This window comes from Ochotona curzoniae, unplaced genomic scaffold, assembly GCF_017591425.1.
Source record: "Ochotona curzoniae isolate NIBS_2020 unplaced genomic scaffold, NIBS_Ocur_1.0 contig_908, whole genome shotgun sequence".
Taxonomy (NCBI): domain Eukaryota; kingdom Metazoa; phylum Chordata; class Mammalia; order Lagomorpha; family Ochotonidae; genus Ochotona; species Ochotona curzoniae.
Window position 1 is genome coordinate 7,540,563 of NW_024466607.1, and position 25,038 is coordinate 7,565,600.

At 56.0% G+C, this 25,038-nt stretch overlaps 1 protein-coding gene across 1 annotated transcript; it reads left to right on the top strand.

The window, feature by feature from the left end:
* Nucleotides 1–956: 956 nt before the first annotated feature.
* ACAD9 (acyl-CoA dehydrogenase family member 9) lies at nt 957–23,830 on the top strand. The gene is made up of 18 exons (XM_040995284.1): nt 957–1,106; nt 4,336–4,429; nt 6,169–6,270; nt 7,915–8,021; nt 8,804–8,904; nt 9,577–9,655; nt 11,710–11,884; nt 13,774–13,847; nt 16,063–16,138; nt 17,257–17,327; nt 17,852–17,971; nt 18,966–19,094; nt 20,253–20,332; nt 20,891–21,017; nt 21,273–21,350; nt 21,849–21,977; nt 22,540–22,612; nt 23,389–23,830. The coding sequence occupies exons 1-18, from the start codon at nt 957–959 to the stop codon at nt 23,487–23,489; spliced, it is 1,866 nt and encodes a 621-aa protein (XP_040851218.1). The 3' UTR covers nt 23,490–23,830.
* Nucleotides 23,831–25,038: the final 1,208 nt, after the last annotated feature.

Consider the following 25,038-nt stretch of genomic DNA (forward strand, 5'->3'; position numbering starts at 1 on the left):
GGTGATGTGTGACACGTGGTGCTTATGGTGGGTGCTGATCTGTGCAGATACAAGGCTAGGGTGAGTCAGCATCCCAAACATTTCTGAAAGGGTGTGTCCCCGTTACTTCAGCAGGGTGGTAGAGTCACTTCTGCTATGCCCAACCTAACAGGTGAGAGCTGCGGCAAGGATAGCTTAACCTCCAGCACCACAACGCTGACCCCAGTAAAAATGTTTTCTAACTAGGAAAAAAAAATGTCTGGAGGACTGCAAATGTGGCTTCTTGTGTGGCGACTGCGGTCTGTCTTCCCGAGTCAGCACTCTCTGGTCCTGCCATCCCAACCACCAGCCTCTTTGATGAGGTCGGGAGGGGAGTGTACATCCACGCGGGACCTCCCCACCCACGTCCCAGGTAGAGACTTTTACAGCGGAGGAGCTCAGGGGGCTCGTGGCCTCCAGACCCGTGGCCCTGGGCTAGACACCCCATACCAACCAGACAAGGAACTTTAGCCCACAGGAGGGAGACCGCGCGTGCGGGAGGCTATAGCCTGACGGCGTGTCGACTTCCAGGCACTGTGGAGGGCTCAGCTTCAACACACCTGCAAGCTGCAAAGCATCCCTACCACCCCACCACCCATTTCAAACCGTGGGGCCTTGCCCACACCCTGAGCGCCCTCCATGTATAACCAGAAACACCACCACCACCACCAACGGTGGCAAGGGGAAACATCCTGGCGCAGGCAGCTTTGCAAGCCCTCCGCGGGTGCTGGGGTGGGCAAGCGGGGGCCTGAGCCCACCCGCCAGAGAGGCACCGCCCCTTCCGCCTCCCGGGGCGCGCGGCGGCGCAGGCCGATGACGTCGGCGGGAGCCGACCCTGGCACCCTTGGCTGAGGCGCCGCGCAGGGGCCGGGCAGGGGTCGGACAGGGCCGCGCAGGAGCCGGGCAGGGTCGGGCAGGGGCCGGGCAGGCAGGGCGGCATGAGCGGCTGCGGGCTCCTCCTGCGCGCGGCGGCGGCGGCGCGAGCCTGCCGGGTTCTGGCGGACTGCGGCCTGAGCCGGCGCCTGCTGCACGCCAGCCCGCGAAGCGCGGCTTTCGCCAAGGAACTCTTCCTGGGGAGAATCGAGAAGGTGAGGCGAGCCCCGGGGTGGACCCCTGCTCGCCGGCCGCAAGCAGGGCCGGGGGCGGAACGTTGTCGGAGTCCACACGCCTGCCCGGCAGGTGCTCTGGAGGGGCGGATTCTGAACCCCCACCCGCAACTCCGGCTTCTTCCCGGGACTTTGACCTCTCCGACGCTCGTAGGGCTTTGGGGGAAAGCCCGGGCGAGGGGGCCGCGGAGCCTCGCTCACCTGGGCTGCGCGGGCCCGGAGCGTGCGGGGGTGGGTTAGGGGATCAGCCTGGGACGCTATTCTGTCACCTCCTCCCTCCCTCCCTGGGCGCTCCGCTGTCACCTGTTCCCCTCCCCGCGCCAGGTGCTCCACTGTTACCTGCCGCCCACCTCACCCCATCCTGTGCTCCACTGTCACCCGCCAGGGTCCCTCTGCGTGCTCTGCTGTCGCCTGCCGGCCCCCCACCCCTCGGGGGCTCCGCGGTCAGCCTCCGGGGTCAGATGGGAGGCTGGTTGGCTGTCTTCCTGCTGCTGAGTCCCAGCGCCTCGTCCTGTCCTGGGGGGGGGGAGGCACAGCCACTCCCCCAGCGACGGCTTTGGTTAAATACCCTCTTGGTTGGGAAATTTAGAGTTGATCTTTGGCGCTGTGGCTTTGAACCTGGTCTTTAAATGGAGCTCCTAGTGGGTGCGTGCCCCAAACAGACGCCCAGTGGGAGCGCCCGTGGAAATGCAACTACAAGGGACTCCATTTATTCATCTGTCTGCAGATTCACTCCCAGAATGCCCCTAGTTTCCAGAGCTGGGAGCCACAACTCAATTCAGGTCTGGGCTAAGCCCCCCACCCCAGCCTTCTGGGTCATGGACACGCGGCTGCGTTGGTCCTTGTCCATCCCAGCAACTGGAGGCCCATCCACCTGATCGCAGTCTCAGGCCACGGCTAATCTGTGAGCTGTTGTGTTGGGAAGCCTACCACTTTCAGGCCCACGTGCAGCTCCTCCCGCGCGCCAGGCCTATGCCATCTCACAGCATTTCTGGGCTTCAGCAGGGACGTGGCAGGACGCTGAGCCTCAGCGAGGAGGATACCTTTCCAGGGACTGAGTGTTATCCCGTGCCCTAGGTTGGGCCTGCATTAGTGAAGGAAGTGTCCTAGGGCCACTGCAGGCTTGGGCCTGTCCTCTCTGGGAGCAGCCTCAGGCCAAGCCACCCGGCTTTCCTTGATTGGCCTCCGTGACTTCTGGGGTTGTGTGGCCAGTAGGCCCCGCGGCTTCACAGCTGTACACACTGCACTGCGGCCAGGCCTCGGGCCCTGGCACCAGGCTTACCTGTCGAGGTCTGACTGTTGGTGTCCAGGCACCTGAAGGCCGCCGAGTAGCCAGGCTGTCTCTTTTCTCTCCTGTTTTCTGCCCTCTGGTGTCAGTGGTCAGCCCCTGCCGGGCCCATTGCCCAGCTGGCCAAGGAAGCTATGAAGGTAAGAGGCGCCTGCCTCTGTGGAGCAGAGGGCTTGGTCCTGGGTGCTGATGGCCGTGCCTGCATCTCCCGCCCAGGCCCCCTCAGGGGAGGCGTGGAGAGAGGCAGGGACTCCTGTAAGTCAGCTGGCTCTCTCACCTGGGCCTGCTTCTGCACCCCTGTGGTCCTGGGGACAGACTGGGGAGCACATTTCTGGAGGAGACTAGTCAGGCAGCGAAGGAGCTGTGCAGAGGCTGGGGTGAGGACCCCCGTGACGCCTGGCAGCTTGTGCTGGGTGCCTCCCAGTCCGCTTGCTGGACTCTACCGGTGGAGCAGGGCTGGCTAGCGTCCCTAAGGCCAGGAATGCTTGTGATACAGTGGAGTGATTTCCGGGGCCGACGCTTGAGAGAGCAGAAGTTAAGTCACTTTCCAGGCCCTGAGGTGGGCATCAGCACAGCCAGAACATGAGAACAATTAAGGGGTTCCTACTGGTCCCGAGCACATGACTTTTTTTTTTTAAGAGGTTATTTATTTTTATTGGAAAGGCAGATATGCAGAGAGGAGAAGAGACAGAGAGGAAGATCTTCCGTCCAATGATTCACTCCCCAATGGCTGCAACAGCTGGAGCTGAGCCAATCCAAAGCCAGGAGCCAAGAGCTTTTTTTCCAGGTCTCCCATGCAGGTACAGGGTCCCAAGGCTTTGGGCCGTCCTCGACTGCTTTCTCAGGCTACAAGCAGGGAGCTGGATGGGAAATGGGGCCGCTGGGATTAGAACCAGCACCCATATGGGATCCCAGTGCGTTCAAGGCAAGGACTTTAACCACTACGCTATCACGCCAGGCCCTCACATGACCTTCTTGAGCCTCAAAATTACCTTCTAAGATAAATAAAGTCATCTGGAGAAGAGAAACTGAAAGAAGGCCGTGGTGCTGGTTCTGCCTGCAGGATTGGCTGTTCCTGCTGGAGTTCAGGCGCAGCTGGCTTTGCCCCAGACCCTAGCATGCTGAGCAGCAGGAGTCAATGTCGGGGCTGGGAAGAGACTCCCAGATCAGATTGGACAAGCATGCTGCGCTCCTGTCAGTGGTAGCAGTGAGTCAGTGACTGCTGGAGAACCTGCCCTTCCCTGGGCACTTTTTTCATTCTGTCTTCCACAGTTCTCACAGGGAATTTGAGTAAAATGGACTGGCAGTGGATACAGTTAGCAAGCAGCAAATCCAGGGCTTTGGAGCTGCTGCTTTTATGGGACAAGCCTCATTCCTGCGTCTGATAAGGAAGGTGGTGAATGCGGAGGGAGGTGGCCCCGGGAGGAGCTGGATCTTACGCACTTGGTGAAGTCCTCTTGGTAATTTCTTCAGTGGGTCGTGTCCTGCTGGCTAGATGAGGAGTTCAGGATGTCTTTCCTTCTCATTTTACTGGTGTCACCACAATCTGGGAGTTGCTGTCTGTTCCATTTGCAGGGATTAGCATTGTAACCCTGCAGGTTAGGCTGCCGTCTATGGCACTAGTTCCTGTCAAGGCCGTTCTCTGGTCTGACTCCCTACTGTTGTGATTGGGAAGGCAACGAGAAGACGGTCTTGGTGCCTGGACCCTTACCAGCGTGTGGGAAGCTTAGGTCCCAGCTCCTGTGCCCAGCCCTGGCTCTTGTGGTCATTTGGGCAGTGAACTTGGGGGTGAAAGATCTCTCTCTTTTTCTCTCCTCTTTGTGTGTGTGTGTCTCCCTGTTTTTTCTATAACTCTGCCTCGCAAATAAATACGTATTCTAAAAAATAACTTCTCAATAAATGTGTAGCTTTTTTTTTTTTTAGAAAGAAGTTTTTCCATTTCCAGAAGTTAGCCAAGATGAACTTAATGAAATCAACCAGCTGGTGGGACCGGTGGAGAAATTCTTCAGCGAAGAGGGTATGTATGGCTTTCCTGTGCGTCTCGGATCATGGTGGGAAGGCGAGGATGTTGGTGTTTTAGTAGAAGCAGCCCCGGGGAAGCCCTCTCCGGTGTCCTGAGTGACACACAGGTCAGTCCTGCCTGAGACACTGCTTCAGCGGTCATGACTTCCGGTTCCCTGCTTCTTGATGTGTCTGCTAAAGGGCCCCATGTGAACATTTCCACGTGTATTGCAGGCTGCAGTAAGATAAAATGAAAACATGAAATACAGTAAAAATGAATAACTACAGAAATGAGGTACAGAAAGCTGAGGATACACGCAGCCCGTGCCCGTGGCGCCTGCGCAGTGAGGGTGTCGTGAGTGTTGCATGTCTGTGAGAGCTCTCTAGGAGGCGGTCAGGGTTTGAGGACTTGCGGCCCTCTGGACCATTGAGGCCCTCACTTGGTGTCCTTGGGGTCCTCCCAGTGGAGTGGAAGGCCACTCTTGCAGCAGCCGCTGCCGAGTTCCCCGATGTAAGAGTCACAGCGCTGCTTCCCCAGCAGTGAGGAGCCCAAAGAGCTTTGCTTTACATGGATTTTGCCCACCAAAGTTTGACCTGTTCAGAGTTAAAACTGAGACATTTAAAAACCATACTCGGGGCTAGCGCTCCGGGGTAGTGGGTTAAATCAGTGCCTGCAGTATGAACATCTTACATGGGCACCAGTTCCAGTCCCGGCTGCCCCACTTCCCATCCAGCTCCCTGCTAATGCGCCTGGCAAAGCAGTGGAGGATGCCTCAAGTGCTTGGGCCCTCGTACCCATGTCAGAGACCCGGAAGAAGATTCTGGTCCCTGGCTTCAAATCGGCTTAGCTCTGGGCGTTGTGGCCATCTGGGGAGTGAACCAGCAGATGCAAGATCGTTCTGTTTCTCACTCTCTCTGAGATTCTGCCTTTCAAATAAAAACAGATCTTTTTAAACACATTACATTATTAGATTACATGCTAGCTGTGTGATACCATGTAGCCCCTGGAAGAGTCCCTTGTACATCCTGGGGAGAAGTAGAGTCAGACAGCTACCATCTTCCTCTTACTGTTAGAAGGAAGAGCTTTGCTGGTGGAAGCTGGCACTCCCACTGCTCTGGGGCAGGCTAGGCTGTGAGGGCGTTTGACTGTTACTATGTTGCTAGTTTTAAAAAGTTGCCTAGTTGAGATTCAGTGTCTTTTGTTACTTAGAAATATTTGTTTCTGTTTTTTAGTGGCCATCTTCCCCCTTGCATGTTTGTTTTTTCGTTAAATTCTTTAGTTTTTCTTTCTTTTAAATTTGCTACTTGGGCTGGCAAGGTAGCCTAGTGGTTGGTTCCTTGCACAAACTGGACTCCCATATGGACGCCGGTTCATGTCCCAGCTGCCCCACTTCCCATCCAGCTCCCTGCTTCTGGCCTGGGAAAGCAGTCAAGGATGGCCCAAAGCCTTGGGACCCTACAACTAAGTGGGAGATGCGGAAGAAGCTCCTGGCTTAATAAAATATTTTTTATTGTGAGGTGAGACTCAGCATCTTGGGATCTGCGTACCAGCATCTGCGTGCCAGCAGGACTTTGGCACGCAGTGTCCCAGTGCCGCGGGAGAAGACCTCTCTGCGGGCGCTGTTTGCCTTTCAACCCTCAGTGGTTTGGCTCCACTCACTCTGGCTTACTTGTTTCCTGGAGAAATGGTTGTGTTCACTTTTGTTGTATTACCTCAGTTCATATTGGTTTAATCAAAATATATCTTCTTGGCAGTGGACTCACGAAGAATTGACCAGGAAGGGAAAATCCCGGATGAAACGTTAAAGAAATTGAAGGATCTGGGACTCTTCGGGATACAGGTCCCAGAAGAATATGGTAAGTTGGCTGGCTTGGCTCTTAGGGACACACTTCTGCATCTGTCCACAGGAGGGTGCTGTTGAGCAGGGGCTGTTAATCACAGCACCTCCTCTATGCTAGGCCACAAGCAGGGAGCTAGATGGGAAGTAGAGCAGCCAGGGCATGCACTGGTGCCCATATGGGATCCTGAATGATGCAGGGTGAGGATTTGGCCACTAGGCTATTGTGCTGGGCCCTCTTCCTTCACTCTTGGAGTAGTGATTACCAGGTAGGGGCAGTCTTGCTCTTTGGCAGATTTGGTGGTCACAGCTGTGGGGTTGGAATGGGACTTGAAATTAGCATTGGCGGGCCTGGCGAGATAGTGTAATGGTTGAGGTCCTCGCCTTGAACACGCTGGGATCCCTTATGGGTGCTGGTTCTAATCCCAGAAGCTCCACTTCCCATCCAGCTCCCTGCTTGTGGCCTGGGAAAGCAGTCGAGGACGGCCCAAAGCTTTGGGACCCTGTACCCGTGTGGGAGACCTGGAAGAAGCTCCTGGCTCCTGGCTTTGGATCGGGGTGTGAATCATTGGATGGAAGATCTTCCTCTCTGTCTCTCCTCCTCTCTGTATATCTGCCTTGCCAATTCAAAAACAAAAACAAAAACAAAAACACAGTGGCTGGCCTGGGCCTTCCAGGGGTACTTCAAAGTTTCTGGACAAAGGGGAGGAGGAGGCAGTCGCTCTTGCTCAAAAAAAAAAGGGATTAACATTGGCAGGGTCCAGGGGAATGGCATTGTTCAGCTGCTGCGTCCCTGAGGAGCGACTCACGGCAGACGCTGTGTGGAAGTTAGTCACAGCAGGGATTGATTGACAAGGTGGAATTAGAGAGGAAGATGCAGAGCTGTCTCTCCACTGGTTTATTCCCCAAATGGCTCCAACGAGTGCAGCTCAGCCAGGCTAAAGCCGAGAGTCGGATCTCCATGGGGTCTCCCACGTGAGTGGCAGGGGTCCCAGCGCTTGGAGCTTCTTCCATCGCATCAGCAGAGAACTGGGCTTGAGCTAACGCTCACATGGGGCACAGGTGTTGCAAGTGGCAGCTTAACACCAACCCCAGCACGTCCGGTGATCTTGTGTGAGTCTGTGGGCTCTGTATTAGAGATATAAACTCACGTGTACCTCTTTGCCTAGAAAATGCTGGAAGGCACAGTACTCCTGGGGCTGGCACAGTGGCATACCGGGCTAATCCTCCTGCAAGCATCCCGTGTGGGTGCTGGTTCACATTCTGGCCACTCCACTTCTGATCCAGCTCCCTGCTTAGGGGAGGACAGTAGAGGATGACTCAGTTCCTTAGGCTCTGCACCTACTCGGGAGACCCAGAGCTCCTGGCTCCTGGCCTCAGACAGGCTCAGCTCTGGCTGCTGTGTCCATTTTGGGAATGAACCAGCTGGTGGAAGATTTCTCTCTTCTCCCTCTGAAACTGCCATGCAAATAAAAATAAAAACCAAACATCTTCCTGAATGATAGAATATGGGAGTTTTTTGTTTGTTTTTTTTACTCTCATGTATACTGTGAGCTTCTTTTCTTTATAACTGGTGGTCTGATATTACTTTTTAATTAGAAAGAAAAGTCCCGGTCTACCCGAACTCGGCTTCGCTGTGATCCCACCGCTCTGTGTCTTGCAGGTGGCCTTGGCCTCTCTAACACCATGTACGCACGCCTCGGGGAGGTCATCGGCCTGGATGGCTCCATCGCTGTGACCCTGGCGGCACACCAGGCCATCGGCCTCAAGGTTGGTGGGGGCAGAGCTGTGCTCCCTGTTTGAGAGGTTGTGGGGGACAGTGAACCAGGCTGCTCCTGCAGCCTTTATTCGTCCATGTGAGCAGTGGTTTTTGGTACGCTCTGCCCCTTGCCTTTGACCCTACATCTGCCTTCACCTGGGGCTACGGGGATCCCCTGTCGTTCACACATACCTTTTTCACCTTCCTGGGCTCTGATCATTTGAGAGCAGGCGCAGTGCCGCACAGCTCCAAACAGCAGTCCTGTTACTTGGGTAACTCCTGCTCGGTGTGGGTGACAGAGAACTGTGTGAGCTCCACAGCCAAGAGCATGCCTACTGGTCACTGGTGAGGAGGGACAAAGCCACTTCCATTTAGCTGATCCAGTACCTGCTGGATGCTGGGTGTGGCTCTGGCAGCCTCCATATCCATGTGCAGCCCACCCTGCCTGCGGGTGGGAGCGCTCCTGTTTGTAGACAACAGTGTGGGAGTTGAGAGAAGACATGTTCCTTGCCAAGGCTGCCTGCCTGGGCCCTGGAACAGCCACGTTGAAAACGTTCTGGACCCTAACTCTGAAGCTCTGCTGGTCGTGTAGGCCTGTGGTCCTGCTGCGTGGGCCGGAGGGGATCCCCTCAATGGCCTGGCTCCCCATGTGCTGCCTGAGGCTGCTGGTTTGAGCTCAGGGTGTCTTCTGCATGGAGTAGAAGTATTTTCTTCATAAGGTGACTGTTTCACGTGCGTGTGTTGTACCATCTTCCTCCCTGTGGCTGACTTGGGCTGTGTGTGTTTCCTTTAGGGGATCCTCTTGGCTGGCAGTGAAGAGCAGAAGGCCAAATACTTGCCCAAGCTGGCATCAGGGGAGCATGTTGCTGCTTTCTGCCTTACGGAACCAGCCAGGTCTGTTACCTGCAGCACCGTGAGCCATCCTGAGATTCCTGGCACAGGGACCGTTGTGTCTGTGGAGGAGCTGGCGCTCCTCCCTGGGGCAGGTAGCATTGTCCCCACTTGCAGTTAGGATCTGAGGTCTAGGGAGGCCATGTGGTCAGCCCAGGGTCGCAGAGCTGGGGCAGGAGGGCTGGGGTAGAACTCAGCTCCTGATGGTAGGTCCCTCGCCTGGACACACTCATTCCACTTCCCTTGGGAACCTGGGAGCTGTCATCCTCTTGGGGTCAGGTAGCTCCCCCTCAGCATCTCCCATGAGCACATAGTCCTGTGTTTAACCCTAAGGCCACCCTTGTCCTCATTACCCCTTTGTTACCTGCTGTACTGAAGCACAGGGCGACCGTGTCCAGGCTGCCACCTGCTTTCATGAATGAACTTTTACTAGACGTGCCCTGTGTTTGTGGAATTTGCCGGCATATTCTGGCAACAGAGTTGAGGAGACGGGCAGGCATCTACTGGCTTAGAGAGATGAAGATATTCGTTGTTGGGCTGTTTTGGTTTTTTTTTAAAGTTTGCCAACTCCTATGTGAAATTCCTGAGAAACCTCCCTTTCCAGGCCCACAAACCATTCTGATTTATTTATTCCTGGCCTTACTCTCCGTCAGCCGTATCTTTCTGTCCCTGCAGTGGGAGTGATGCAGCATCCATCCGGACCCGAGCCAAACTGAGTGAAGATAAGAAGCACTACATCCTCAACGGCTCCAAGGTGCGGGCGCAGCCCCTCTTTCTTCCTTGTCATTACTGTCTTATTTAACATTTATTTTTATTTGAAATGCAGAGTTACAGAGAAAAGGAGAGAAAGAAAGATCTTCCATCCCCTGGCTTACTTCCCAAGTGGCCACAATGGCCAGAGCTGAGCCAGTCCAAAGCCTAGACCCAGGAGTTTCCTGGGTCTCCTGTGTGGGTGCAGGCTTTGGGTTGTCCTCCTCTGCTTTCCCAGGCCACAAGCAGGGAGCTGAATGGGAATGGAGCAGCTGGGACACAACTGGTGTCCACCTGGGATCCCAGCATCTGCAGGCGAAGGACTAATCATTGGAATCATTATGCAGCCCCCCTTCTTTTTCTTAAATTTCCTTTTATCAATTGGAAAATATTGTATATGTAATAAAGTGTATAATGTGTTTTGATATATGCACACAGGCACTTCAAAAAGCTTATGGAAAGTGGATTTTAGAGGCTGGCATCATGGCGTAGTCTCAGCCTTTGCCTGCTCACCAGGATGCCATGTGGGCACCGGTTTGAGTTCTGCTGCTCCACTTCCAATCCAGCTGTCTGCTGTTATTCCTGGGAAAGCAGCTCAGATGCTTGGATCCCTGTACCCGTGTGGACCACCCGGAAGAAGAACCAGGCCTAGCCGTTGTGGCCATCTGCAAGTGAACTAGCAGGTGGTGCAGAATGTTTTTCAAATTTATGCATTATTTTTTTATGGTGTTGTTAAGTATTGAAGAGGCAGAGTTACAGAGAGAAGAAGAGATGAATTTCCTTTTTTCTTTTTAAAGGTTTTATGTATTTTTATTGGAAAGGCAGATTTACAGAGGGAAGGAGAGACAGAGAAAGATCTTCATCTGCTGGTTCACTCCCCTAGTGGCTGCAGTGGCTGGAGCTGAGCCAGTCTGAAGCCAGGAGCTTCCTCTGGGTCTCCCACATGGGTGCAGGGGCCCAAGGCTTTGGGCCGTCCTCCACTACTTTCCCAGGCCACAAGCAGGGAGCAGGATGGGAAGTAGAGCATCTGGGACACAAACCAGTGCTCATATGGGATCCTGGCACATGCAAGACTAGGATTTAACCACTAGGCTATGATGCCAGGCCCAGGAGACAAATTTCCTATCCTCTGGTTCACTCCCCAAATTGCCACAACATCTGGGGCTGGCCCAAGCTGGTACCAGAAGCCAAAGAACTAGACCAGCCTCCACTGCTTCCCCAGGCACATGATTAGGAGGGAGTGGGAATGGAAATAGAGTAGCTAGGGTGCAGGCCAGTGTGCACGCGGGATGCTGTGTTGTGGGCTGGGGCTCTGCTGGCTACGCCACAACATCAGCCCTGCCATTGTCATAACCTGTTGAGGATCACTGGGATATATGAATCCAAATTTTTTGGTAGCAAAAATAAATTTATCTTTCAGTTCAATTTTCCATAATCATTTGAAATACCTTTATATACCTGTGAAATGATTAAATCTCTTCCTTCTTAAAGAACTCCCTTCGCAGAAGGGGTGTTTGGCCTGACAGTGAAGACCGCTGTGTCCTGGGGCAGAGTGCTTGGGCTCTCTGCCCAGCTCTGACAGCTGCCCCTGCTGGTGCAAGAAGCAGTGGTGATGGCTCATGTCATGGGGTTCCTGTCATCCACCTGGGAGACGCGGATTAGATCCTAGGCTCCTGGCTCCTATCTGTCCCGACTCAACCATTGTCGGCATTTGGGATTGAACCAATTCATTGGCATTTTCTTCTTTTGTCTCTCAAATTAATAGAAAGTCTAAAAGAGGAACGCAGCTGTCTGGAGGTACAAACTGAGCCGTTTCATGTCATTGGAAACGCTCCTGTCTGTCCCTTTTCCCTGTCAGCCACCTGTGTCTCTTGAGAAAGTCCTCCCTTTGGGGACCTGGGGTGAGTCCTCATCCTGTCATTACAGGCTGGGATGCCCTGAAGCCAGGGACTCTCCGGGTCTGAGCTGCAGTGGGATGGAGAGCTGGACAGGCGAGATGGAGCAGAGAGGTTTGGCCAGAGTTTGGTTCTCCAGGGTCCTGTTACTCTGTTCCCTCAGGTCTGGATCACCAATGGAGGACTGGCCAATGTTTTTACTGTGTTTGCGAAGACTGAAGTTGTCGATCCTGATGGCTCAGTAAAAGACAGAATCACAGCTTTCATTGTAGAGAGAGACTTTGGGGGAGTCACTAATGGGAAACCTGAAGATAAACTAGGCATCCGGGGTTCCAACAGTAAGTACTGTGTGTGTGTGTGTGTGTGTGTGTGTGTGTGTGTGTGTGTGTGAGAGAGAGAGAGAGAGAGAGAGAGAGAGAGACAGTGGCTCCCTGCTTCCTCCAAATGTCGAGATAAAATGAGATTTAATGGTTTTGATCTTTTTGTATCAAAGTCAAAGCAAATGCCAAAGACTTACGTGGTGATGACAGTCAGTTTCTTGACATTGATTCATTGGTTGAATAGACATGATGTGCACCGTTCCACACCCTGAGCGGTTTCACAGAGGGAGACCGGAGGAGCTGGAGTAGGCGGGAAGGGCAGGAATAGTGGGTGTCGGAGTTTGGCATCTTGTTGCAGGAAGGAAGCCCCGGGGTTCCACCTGGCACCTCTTTCCTCTCGTTCTCCCCCCTGCAGGTGCAGGCACACCTGCCATGCCAGGTGAGCTGCTCAGGCTGCTCGTTACTGTGCCCTGTGGGCACTCAGGCTCCTGGAGGAGCCACACACTGCCCTGGGCCCCACAGGCCCCCTTCTGTCTGTGCCTTGACTTCAGGGACTCTGTTCTCAAAGCTGATCTTTACCTAACTTCAGTCCTGCCAGTTAGGAGCTGTGTGACCTGGAATAAACTGCTTTACTTCTCTGAAGCTGCCCAGTGGTGCTGGCACGAGACGAGCGTGCCAAAGTGTGCCAGGGACTTGATACCGGAGACGTGCGGCACTGTGTCTGACCCAGGACGGCCAGAGCTGCCGTTGAGTCCTCAGAATGTGCCAGTGGGGGAAGAGGCGTATGCATGGGGCCTCCGGAGGCCTGCTGGTGGCCGTTGGTGGGAAAAGACGGGGAGGGAGCTGGGCTGCGGCCAGCACCACTGCCAGGGCACAGTCCACTCTGGAATCCTTAGGCCTTGTACAGTGGACTCTCAGAGATGGTCGAGGGGTACAAGGTGAGGTCGGAGGGGAGAGGGGCCCTGCCCTCATCCAGCAGCCTCTGGTGGAAGGGCCTCGTTGTGCAGTCCCAGTACTGTGTATGGATCCCGAGAACAACCCAATGGTGACCAACAGGGTGCTCCCCACCAGGCTGTCAGGGCACAGCAGTGGATGTGGAATCAAAGACCCACACCCCTGACCCCTGCCTGGTGTGTCCACCCTTGACCTGTCCCAGCCCGAGCCCTGCTTTTCTCTGGGATCAATTGCCAGGAGTTGCTATGCTAATGAAGTATAAAGTACAGAACTCTCATTAGAGGAAAATGTCACCCAGAGCTGCTGTTCTTTTTGTCCTCTCAGCTCTCCACCTGCGACCCATTTCCTCCGACCTGGACATTGGTCCTTGTTCACCCAGCAGGCCAAGCAGTTCTCTCTCACTGTGGCTGTGGCTCTGACAGGCACCTTATGATGCAGCTGATGCCAGCCTCTTCAGGCTGTGGGTGGGGTTCTTTACCGTCCTGGGGCTGGACCCTCAGTGCCAGCAGGTCTCCAGGCCAGATCATGGAACACGGTTGTAAGGGCTCTGCTTCTGGTGGGCAGCTGCATCCTGTTGGCCTCAGCAATTCATGTGGCTTAACCTGGCAACAACAGGCAGGGAAAGGGGAGGAGGGTCCTAGAGGGACCTTGCAGGGGTGTGGCTCTGTTAGAGGCAGCCAGTGAGCCCATCTCCCTGTAGGCCTAAGGAAATGCGATCCCATTCAGCTTGCATGATCTGTGGCTGTTTCTCATCCTTTCAGTTGTACTCAATGTCACCTTGGAAAAGTCAGCTGCAGCCTTAAAGTGCCATCCCCCGCTCTCGGCCTCCCTGCCACTCTGCTCCTTGCTCCCCGCACAGTTCGGTCTGCGGTTTGTCTGCCCTTGCTTAGACTGCGTTTTCTCAGGCAGGTGTGAGTCCCACAAAGACTAGGTCCCAATTTTCTGTATTTCAGCTTGCGAAGTCCATTTTGAAAACACCAAGGTACCTGTTGAAAATGTCCTTGGGGAAGTTGGAGGTGGGTTCAAGGTAAGTTGCTGACTGTGGTCCTGTGTAAGCACAGCCAGTTTTTTGGCTCTGTGAACACAGCCCAGGGTCTTGATTCCCTATCCTTTTTTTTTTTTCCTTGATGTCAAATTTATTTCCTCTTTTATTAAGAGGTAATTCATGTAACATTCAGTTTTAAAATATAGACTTAATAATTCCAGAACCTTTCCTCCATGCCAAAACCAAATGTCATTCCTGCACCCCCTTTTCCCTTGGCTGCTGCTGGGCTTTCAGATCCGTCAGATCACAGTGTGATGACTACTGTCGACCAGAATAAAGTGAGGCCATTAGGGGAGTGAACCGGTAGACAGAAGCTCTTTCTCTCCCTTTCTATTCTGGTCTCTCTCTACCATCTTCCAAGCAGATGAAAATAAATAAATCTTTTAAAAGATTCAATTATTCATTTGAAAGGGTTATGGGGAAGAGAGAGAGAATCTTCTATCCTCTGCTTCATTCCTCAAATGGCCACTTTTGGACTAGTCCAAAGCCAGAAGCCAGGACCTTCATCCGAGCCTCCCAGGTGGGTTCAGGGGCCTAAGACTAGGTCATCTGCTGCTCTCCTAGACACATAAGCACAGAGCTGGATCGGACGTCGAGCACCAGGGCTCAAACAGCTGCACATATGGGATGCTGGTGCAGCTTAACCTGTGGAGCCACAGAATCAGTCCGTATGACAGGATGATCTTCGGCCTGTGGCACCAGCATCCCATACAGACAGCATCAGAAGGAAGGCTGTGTTTCCCTACCACGTGCTCTTCTCTTTCCAAAGAACTCGATGCATACTCGGTGTCTGCGTGGTCCCTGCACGGATCACACAGGAAAGGTGATGAACAGCCGTACAGAGAAAAGGAGAGACAGAGAGGAAAATCTTCCATCCATGGATTCACTCACCAAGTGGCCGCAACGGCCAGTGCTGCGCTGATCCGAAGCCAGAAACCAGGAACTTCTTTCTGGGTCTCCCACATGGGCGTAGGGTCCCAAGAGCATCCTCGACTGCTTTCCCAGACCACAAGCAGGGACGTCCATATAGGATCCAGGCGCTTTCAAGGCGAGGACCTTAACCATTACGCTATCATGTTTGTGTATTTTATTTGTGTATTTTAATTTGAAAGGGAGAGCAGCCTTTTGCTACTTCACCTCCTAAATACACACTCGGTCTGGGGGACTCAGTCCAGGCCTCCCCCATGCACGGTAGGGGTGTAGTTACTTGCGGCATCCCCACTGCCTGCTGGGGTCTTCAGTGACAGGAAGCTAGGAGCAGGAGCTGAGGATGCAACCCAGGTTCTCCATTCTGGGATGTGGGCACTAGGCCACTTGCCCACCACAGTTGTCGGCCTTATTAGCCCAGGTGGCATGTAATTGATGTTGAGCCTTAGGGAAAACTTTAGTTCCTGGTCTTGCTTTCTGCTCCCCAGGCCTCAGCTCTGCCTAGATTCCTAAGTGGGAGGCTTGGGCTGCTGTCCGTTTTCTCTCTGGGCGCCCGTTCCCACCTGCTGGCCCCAGCCCAGCTCTCCTTCGGAGCATTTGCTGCCCAGCTACACGCTGGTGCACATCAAGTCTCTGCTAGGGTCCTCCCTTCTGTGCACCCTCAGACCCTGGCCAGCTGCAGCCGCACTGGCTGTTTACACTAGAACCCTTTCTACTCTGTCAGGGGAGGCTCCAAGAATCTGGACCATCTGATGCTGGGCATGTCCTCAGGGTCGGCATTGCCTGTCCCTTAGCTGCTCACCCACCACCTGTCCCTGGGGCAGAGATGCTGCGGGATCCATCAGGTCCTGCTGAGGGCAGTTGACCGAGCTCCTTAGGCTCATGTCGGGGAAGATCCAGTGTGGGGCAGAAACACAGACGTGTATGTTGGGCAGAGGCTGGCTGCAGGGCTGGGCTGGTCACCACACCACTCTGAATCTCGGGGTCTGCATCTGAAGCCTTGCCGGGAGGGTGCACACAGTTTGAGATCCGTCTCGGGCTCTGTTCCTCTCTGAGGATGAGTTTGCAGGTGTCTGTGGGACATCGCTGTCTGGTGGTCTTGTTGAGGTACCGGAGGCGACTGGGTCCTGAGGCAGGCTTGGACTGAGGTTGCTTTTATTGGATACTGACTCAGCATTCTCTAGCCCCTCCCTTGGGAAGTGGACATGTGCTATTGGGGTCTGTGACCTCTGCCCTGTTCAGTGCCCCTGGACTTTCCGGCTCTCTGCAGGTGGCCATGAACATCCTCAACAGTGGGCGATTCAGCATGGGCAGCGCTGTGGCTGGGATGCTCAAGAAATTGCTTGGTAGGTAAGTGGGGGGCAGGAGTCCTCTGTGGGGCCCTGCAGGCTCCCTTGTCCCACTGCAGCCTGGGAGGCTCTGCCATTCCCCTTCCGCTGTGCCCCCGGGGTGTCTGATGTCTCCTGGGAAGCCTTGCTTGGTGCCCGCCCCAGTGCAGCATCTGGGCTGTGCTTCAGAATGACGAAGCTACTCTCCAGGCGTTGTATTCAGCTTCCTGTTTCAGCTGCACACAGAGGACGAGGTAGAGGGACAGACATCCTGTCGGGGAAGGAGGGACTGTGACCTTCACAAGGTCCCGCCCAGGGAGACTGCCATGGGAAAGGCCCACATCCCTCGGCTCCCCTTGTTTTTTGTTGTCAAGACGGGGGAAACTTACGTCTTCGTTTGCAGTGAGCTCAAAGCCACTCTGTTTGTAGGGGTGACAGCACACAGGGGTTGCTTGGGGACTGTGTGTTCCTCTGGGTTTGGGACACGGTGGCTCAGGAAGCCAAGTTAAGGATCTCACCTCCTTTTAACACTCCTCGTGAGGTGGCTAGAAGACTGTTAGTGTCTTGAGTTTTCTGGGGCGAGATCAGTGTGTTCTCCAAAGGAGGCAGAACCTGCAGTGAGCTCGCCAGCTCAGAAATGTGGGCAGCATTTGGCAGGTGGGCTTGGTTCTCTGAGCCTGCAGAGCCCAGCCCTGTTCACAGCCAGGCACCTTCAAGCCAGGCCCCCGTGTTCAAGCCAGGCCCCGTCCTGTGGTGCACGTGAGCACCCGTGCCAGGCCTGTGCCACTCCCACCTCTGTTGGGCGCAATTTGCCCTAACTTCTTATCAGGCATCCCTTACCTTCCATCTGATTTCACCTTTGCAGCAACTCTGAGCCGGGTAGTGTTATTCAAGGAGGGTGGAGCGATTGGCATGTCCCCAGTTGGTGAGGACCGTGTAGGATTCTAACCCGGGTCCGACTTGGATCCCTGCGACCCTCCTGCCCACTACCTGGGGAACCATGCCTGATGCCAGGAGGGCTCTGGTTGGGGGCGTGGCCGTCAGTTGCTGTCTGAGCGTTGGAAGCAGTAGCCTCAAAGCCTTGCTGCACAGCCAGACATGTTCTAGCTCTTTCCAATCACTCTGCTCTTCTGCAGAAATGACCATGGAATACGCCTGCACGAGGAAGCAGTTCAACAAGAATCTCAGTGAATTTGGATTAATTCAGGTACTGATGGTCATGAGTGGATGCGCCAAGTGTGCTCTCACTGTCCCTGCACCCGTGATCCCATGCGGGATGTGGGAAGGTGACCAGGAAAATGGGCATAATGAGGTTCCTTTTAGGAAAGCCTGGGCAGAGATCTTTCTCTCTCTTTAAAATTTATTTTGTTTGAGAGTTAGCAGTGGAGAGAAGCAGGGACTGAAAGATGGATTCATTCCCTGAATGGGCACAGTGGTCAGTGCTAGGCGGGACCAAGGCTTCAGCTGTGTCTCCTACCCAGGTTACAGGAGCTCAAGGACTTAGGGCTACTGTCTTCTGCCTCCTGGTACATTGTAGGAAGCTAGATATAAAATAGAGCAGTCAGGGATACTGGCATTACAGATGGTGGCTTAAGCCACTGTGCCATAATGCCAGTCCTGTGGGCATGGTTCTCCCAAGCAGTGAGGTTCTGACTCAGTGACCTGCCGTGCTGGTGGCAGGTCGGGGCTCCTCTAAGCAGGGGACTTCCCGTCCATGTTTTGAACCTGCAGGAAAAGTTTGTTCTGATGGCTCAGAAGGCCTACGTGATGGAGAGTATGGCCTACCTCACCGCAGGAATGCTGGACCAGCCAGGCTTCCCAGACTGCTCCATCGAGGCCGCCATGGTGAAGGTAACCACGGTGCCAGAACCAGGGGTGGGCAATAGAGGGCGCTAGAGGCCCCTCACTGGAGCCTCCCACCCCACGGTGCCACTCACTGCCTGCCTCTTGTCGGTCCCATGTACCCTTGAGAAGTGTTTCTGGGGATAGGCAGGTCCTGGGGTCAGGCGGCAGAGGGGACGTTAGGGCTGTTCCTGAGCCTACACATGGGTGCACAAGGCACAGGGTGCACTGGGAAGGATGACCTTTTTCCTAGTTTGTGCCCCCCCTAATTTTTGGCATCACACTTCCTGTTTTAAGGCAGTTGACTGAGGGGACACCAGAGTGTCCTGTCAGCCTTGCTTCAGCAGTGTCACTTTTAGGTGGCATAAGGAAGGTGGCAGTGCCTCTCTGGCTTCGCAAGGTCGTCCTCACACTGGTCTCTGGCGTGGGCTGGAGAGGCAGGGGAGGGGTGGAGCACCTAGAGGAGGGCTCGCCCGAGGTGGCAGGGCCATGTCCTCCCACACCCAGTGACTCCCTGGGATGCAGCCTGTCCCAGCCATGTCTGGTCCATGTCCCCTTCACCTGCAGCCCCTGACCTTGCCCATGCCCAGGAGCTGGTTGGGTGTGTCTGCCCCCACATCGCTCATGGTGTGAACAGATGCACCTGGGCATGCCTGCCAGGGCACAGAGGTGGGTTCAAGTACAGAGAAGGGCATCCCAGGTGGCTGGGACAGGAGTGGGTGGGCTTCCTGCGGAAGGTGGGCTTTTAGCAAGCAGGAGTTGTCACAGACTGAGCATGGCCTAGAGGTGTGGGAAGGGATGCTAGGATGGGCACCACGGGCTGGTGGGTGGGTAGAGGAGGGTTAAGGATTCTGGGGGTCCCCCAGTCGTTCCCCGCAAAGCCCAGGGTCCCATCCCAGAGCACCCCTCTCTGTCTTGGCCACCTTCTTGCAGTGACTTGGCTTTTCTGGGAAGGGGTTGGGCACTGCTGCCCTGGGCTGAGCTCTCTCTGGGGCCCTGGCAGGTGTTCAGCTCCGAGGCCGCCTGGCAGTGCATCAGCGAGGCCCTGCAGGTCCTGGGTGGCTCGGGCTACATGAAGGACTACCCATATGAGCGCATGCTGCGGGATTCTCGCATCCTCCTCATCTTTGAGGTGAGTGAGCTGCACCGCTGGCTGTGCCCACTCTGCTGCTAATGCCCAGCAGCGCCCCCTCCAGGTGGGGAGATGCCCCACAACCCAGGACAGGTTGTATATCCTCACTCTGGTCCCTCTAACAGCCTTCTGTGGCCCCTGTCTGCACAGGGAGACAAGGCTGAGCAACTGGCTCAGCTCACTCTTGAGCACCCCCAGCCCCAGACCTTGGTACCTGGGTACCCACTGTGGCTCTCCTTTGCCAGGCAGCATCTAGTGGGATGGGGTGGACCAAACATCTGTGGTCTCCCTAGGCTCCAGTGCCAGCTTTAGCTCGGCCTCGAATCTACATTCTCGGGGTCTCAGTTTCCTTCCCAGTGAACTGAGGCTGCTCCCCAAGGGCTGACGGCTCCAGTCTGTGACTGCTGCCCTCCGAGAGTGCACCAGCAGGCAGGTGGTTCAGCACGTGCCGGCAGGGGCCACACTGACGACCTGTCACCAGGTTCTAATGAGTTGTGTCTGTTCTGGGACACTCGCCCAGGACCGATAGAGCAGATGGGGATGTCACCCAAGGCCTCGGGCCCTCTTGCTGGGAGGGAGGACAGACTTGAGAGACGAGCCAGATGGATAGGCCTGGACCATGGCTGTGGAGTGGACAGGGCAAGACCCTCATGCCAGAAAAGTTGTGGCCTCAGCCAGAGGCCTGGCAATGAGGGGTGTTCTCTTTCCAGCCCAGGGAAGGCCTCCTGGGCTGCTCAGTTCCCAGCCAGGCCCCGTGCATCCCAACAGTCCTTGCTGTCTCAGTGGACAGACCTGGTGAGGGCACCTGGGAGCAATGGCCACTCCTCCCATGGACTGCTGGCTGCAGCCCTGCAGGCCAGGAGGGTCAGGGTGACAGGCAGGGAGCCCAGAGGCCATGGTCAGAAGGGCACAGAGCCTCTCAGTGTCTGGGATAGGCTCGGTGCCCCGTGCTTCTGCCTGGAGCTCCCAGCTCCCACCTCCTCTCCTGTAGGAGCCTAGTGGTCCATGGTGCCAGCTTGGCTGCAGGGGGCCGTCTTCGGTCCCCAGTGCTCGCAGTGTGACCTGCTCCCCACCCTGCTCCAGTGCATTTGGTCCTGTTGCAATGTCATGCCCTGTGCCCCAGGGGGCAGCTTCTGACCCTCACATTGCTGGCCACAGGGAACCAATGAGATTCTGCGGCTGTACATCGCCCTCACTGGACTGCAGCACGCTGGGCGCATCCTAACCGCGAGGGTCAAGTAGGTGCCATTCCCTCTGGAGCTCGGGTACACCTGCCCAGCAGAAGCCCATCTGGGGCAGAAATAGGAAGGAACTGGCCTGGCTTGGGCTGGGTGAGGGGCGGGCACAAGGCTGCTGCACTCACTTGCAGGCTGGTGGAGGGGGTGGCGGCTTGGCTCTGAGTAAGAGGCTGATTTCTTAGAAGCTATGGGGAGATGTCCCTCAAGCGAGTGCCAGTCCTCAGGCAGCACGAGATTAGTCCTGTCTTCTTTGCCACTCCTTTCTGTGTGCACCCAGGGCAGAGCCATCAGAGAGTGCTGCTGGTACCCAAGGACAAGTTCTCACAGTGTCTACCTGACTCCTTAAGGAGTCAGCCAGGCCGGCCATGGCTGCACACAGGAGGGAGCACATGTGGGCTCCCAGAGGGGGCTGGCCTTTCTCTGCCAGGACTATAGCTAAGGGCTCTGCTGGTCATCTTGGCAGACTTGGAGGACTGAAGGGATTGTGTTAGTGGGTGTTAGTGGGCAGAGGGAGCTGGTGGCAGGGCTTCAAGTCATAAAAATGTGGACCTTCTACAGGGAGCTGAAACAGGGCAATGTGACCACAGTTATGGAGACCATTGGCCGGAGGCTTCGGGACTCCCTGGGGCGCACCGTGGACCTGGGCCTGACCGGCAATTTGGGAGTGGTACACCCAAGTCTCGCGGTGAGTGGGTGCAACGCGTGCCCTCCTGGCAGTATCCCTGTCCCAAACAACACATTCTGGGTTCAGGGCTCATTTAGGACATCCCAGATGCCCCCACCCCGTCTGGACCCATCTAGGCTACAGGGTGATAGGGGATGCTTGAGCCTCAGAGCTCTAGGCCGCGGGGTCTCAGTCTCAGGCTGTGTGCTGGTGCTGGTGAGTAGCCTGGGCACTGCGGGCAGGTGGGTGAAGTGAGTCCTGTGCCCTGGCCCGCAGGACGGTGCCAGGAAGCTCGAAGAGAACGTGTATTACTTCGGCCGCACGGTTGAGACGCTGCTGCTCCGCTTTGGCAAGGTAGGCAGGACCCCGTGGCCAGGAGAGGCCGCTTTGTGCCAAGTACCCTTGGGCGGCCTGGGACAGAAACCTCTGCCCTGGGTGTGGGGGAGGCTGGGTGTTGGTGCATCTGCCTAGTGACCGCTCATCTGCTAGGTGAACGCTCCAGGATTTTTGTCCCAGGCACCTTCTGGGTGAAGGGAGGCTCTTGTGTCTGAGTCCAGGGGTCTGATGAGTAGGGCTTTTGCTGCTCAAGAGGACATGGAGTCCACTTAGCCCCTGCTTGTGGCCCAGCCGTTCCCTGACCTTGGTCTTGACCCCTGTCCAGTCTACACAGAAAAAAAAACAACTAAACGCAAGGAGAACAGAGGCCGCAGGGACACAGCTTCCCCCCGCAGCCCTAGTGGAGACGGGTTGTGGGCCCCACGTTTCCCAGCACAAGGGGAGACTCGAAGCCTGGGGCTGGCAGGGGAGGCAGCGGGCGGAGGCGGTGAGTCTCCACTCAGCCTGTGTCTCCAGACCATCGTGGAGGAGCAGCTGGTGCTAAAGCGTGTGGCCAACATCCTCATCAACCTGTATGGCATGACGGCCGTGCTGTCCCGGGCCAGCCGCTCCATCCGCGTCGGACTCCGCAACCACGACCATGAGGTGAGGCCTCTGAAACAGGGTGGGCAGGAGGGAGGCGGTGGGTGCTGTGGCGCTGTCAGGGAGTCCCAGGAGGCCCAGACTGCATGGGTCAGTGCTGCCACCTAGTGCTGTGCATTGAGAAGGAAAGTCCGAGTGCCTGCAGATGCCACCTAGGGGTGCTGTGCTGGGGCCGGACGGGATCCCTGCCACTCCCTTCCATCTCACGTTTGAGAGTAGAGAGGAGACGAGCGCCAGGAGCCCTGGAACAAGACCTAACGTGCATGTGCCTGCCCGTGCTAGAGGGGGCTGCAGGGGTCACAGGACTCCCCCTGTGCACTGGCTGCCACGTGTGCTGCCCCAGTCACCTGCAGCTGTCAGCATTACGCTGTCGCCAACTCAGGGGAAGCCGAGGCTCAGAGATGCTGAGGAAGCTGCCCTTGGGGACACAGTTTTCACTGGGGCTGGGTTACAACCCCAGACTGGGCTGCTGGGCCAGGCTGCCCTGCGTGGCTGACAGGCTGTAGTGAAGGGGGTGAAGGGGTCGGGTTCTCAGCATCACCCGTGCCCATCTCGGTTCCGGCAGGTCCTGTTGGCCAACATGTTCTGTGTGGAAGCTCATCTCCAGAACCTCGCCAGCCTGTCTCAGCTGGACAAGCGTGAGTGGGCAGCCGCAGGGGAGAGGGCCCCACTCCGGGAGGGCGGGATGGCAGCCGTTCCTGGGACCCGAGTCAGCCTGGGCTTGTGGCAGCAGCACCTGCCTGGCAGGGCACACACTGATGGGTCTGACCCCTCCCCAGGGCAGTTGTGGGTGGAGCAGAGGTGCCCACCCATAGCCGCTTGTGTGTGCTGGCCCTGCTGGGCAGGCCTGGCCATGTCCTTGTGTCTGCCAGGCGTGTGTGGAGGAGGGTTTGGTGACACTGCACAGGCTCTGGAGAGAGCATTTGCTCTGCTCCTCAGCCACTGCACAGCAGCCAGAGTGAACGCCTGGCTCTGCCCACCTCAGGCTTGGCCCCTAGAACTCGGGCCTTCGTGCCTGCTTTGCACTGCTGCTTCCTTAGCTCCCGACCACCTCGTGGTCCCTGCATCTCCCAGTCTCCTCCTGGCCCTCACAGTCCTGCGGGCCTGGAGACTGCAGTGGCCCTTGGCTGTGGGGGCTGGCTGGGCCCTTCCCGCCCCCAGCTACAGCGCTATGACGTGCTGTGGAGGAAGGGGTAATGGTTTCCCCACTGCTTGTGCCTAGTCCCCGTTTGACTCCCACACACTTTGGAGTTCTCAGAGAACAGGCTGAGGCCTCTGTGTTCTCCTCGTGGTTCAGAAGCAGTCCCTGGGGTGTGGGGCACTGCGGTTGCCTCAAGCAAAGGCCTCCGGTACATACACCGGGACTGTCCTGGCATTGGATATGGGGGTGACGGCCCCTCGCTCATCCTCTTAGATGCACCAGAAAACCTGGATGAGCAGGTTAAGAAAGTGGCCCAGCAGATCCTTGAGAAGAGGGCGTACATCTGCACCCATCCTCTGGACAGGGCGTCCTGAGGCAGGCCATGGCTGTTGCTGGACAACCCTCACTCTTTCGACAGGAGGTGGAGAACCTTGGGTCAGCGCAGGCTGGAGCAGGTGTGCCAGGCTGCACCAAAGGGAGTTCCACCATTGTGGCCCGCAGGCCCTGTTGTCTAACAGGATCCCACTTGCGGATGGCACGGTGGGGAGCTGGGCCAGGGCTGCTGTCTGATTTAGCCGTCAAGAGCCCTTCCTGTGCGATCATGTATTCTCTGAGAAATGGCTTGACAGCTGTGTGGGTGTCCTTCATCCAAATCAGGAGCCAAGTGGGGTGTGGTGTGTACCAGGAGCCGCTGAACAAGGAATGTAAAATGTCACAGTTGTATGGTGTCTTCTGGCTTTCATGGCACTTGTCACATGGTTCCTTGAGAGTGTGTAGGTGGGACCCTGAGGACCATACTTGGGTGATGGTGTTGGTCCTCTTCGTTTCAGCCTAGGCCCTAGAGGGTGGCAGTTATCCCGGCTGGGGCAGCAGAGGCACAAATCCAGGGCTCCCCAGTGAGCCCTTACCTTGGCCCTTTTGCTGGTGACAAGAACCTGCTCCCGTGTGCAACAGCTGTGCCCTCTTCCAGCCCGGGCTATCCTGTGTGTCTGCAGAGAAGACTGGAGGCTCTTGAGGGGCTCCAGCAGGCCTTGGCCTTACCCTGGCTTCTTCCCCGTGCACAGGGAGCTCCCTCTGGCAGCCACATCTGCTGCTTTTGGAGCCTGTGCTGCAGGAAGCCCGTGGTGGGTGCTGCCTGGAGTGGGAGGCCGTGGCCAGCTAGCTCTGAGTACCTCAGGTCACACGTGGGTCTCTGGGAGGGTGGAGTGCCGAGCTGGCTCAGCAGAGCTGCCATGCCACACGGTTTGGGTGGCTGGCTAATCTTAAAAGGAAAGTCAGCAGCCAGTGTTGAGGGGTTGCAGGGGAAGCTGCACTTGCTATGCTCAGCCTTGGTTAGCCTCTCACCCAGCTGCCCTCTATCGCACCTCAGGAGGAAGCAGATGACCCAAGGACCTGAGTCCCTCCCTGTCGTGGGAGACCCGGATGGAGTCCCAGGCCGCTGGCGTCAGTCTGGCCAAGCTGTAGCTGTTGTAGCCATGTAGGGAGGGAACTGGGGAGAGAACCAGTGCTTGGTTTGCCCTCCCTCTCCTGCTCCTTTGACACTTCACCATCTCCTTCTGCCTTTCAAATAAATATTTTTAAAGGATTTGTTTATTGTTATTTGAAAGGCAGATTTGACAGATCTTCCTAAATGGCTGCCACAGTTAGAGCTGAGTGAGCCCAAAGCCAGGAAGCTGGCGGTTCTGAATCTCCTACGTGGGTGCAGGGGCCCAAGGACCTGAGCCACCTTCTGCAACTCTCCCGGGGAGCTGGATCAGACGTGGAGCAGCAGGTCATGAACCAGCATCCACAGGGCATTTTGGCTCCACAGGCAGAGGCTTAACTGACTGTGCCGTAATATTGGCCCTAAATTAATAATTCTTAAAAAAAAAAAAAATGGTGATAACTACCTGTGCTGTTGGAAGTTACGTTCCAGTGGCACCC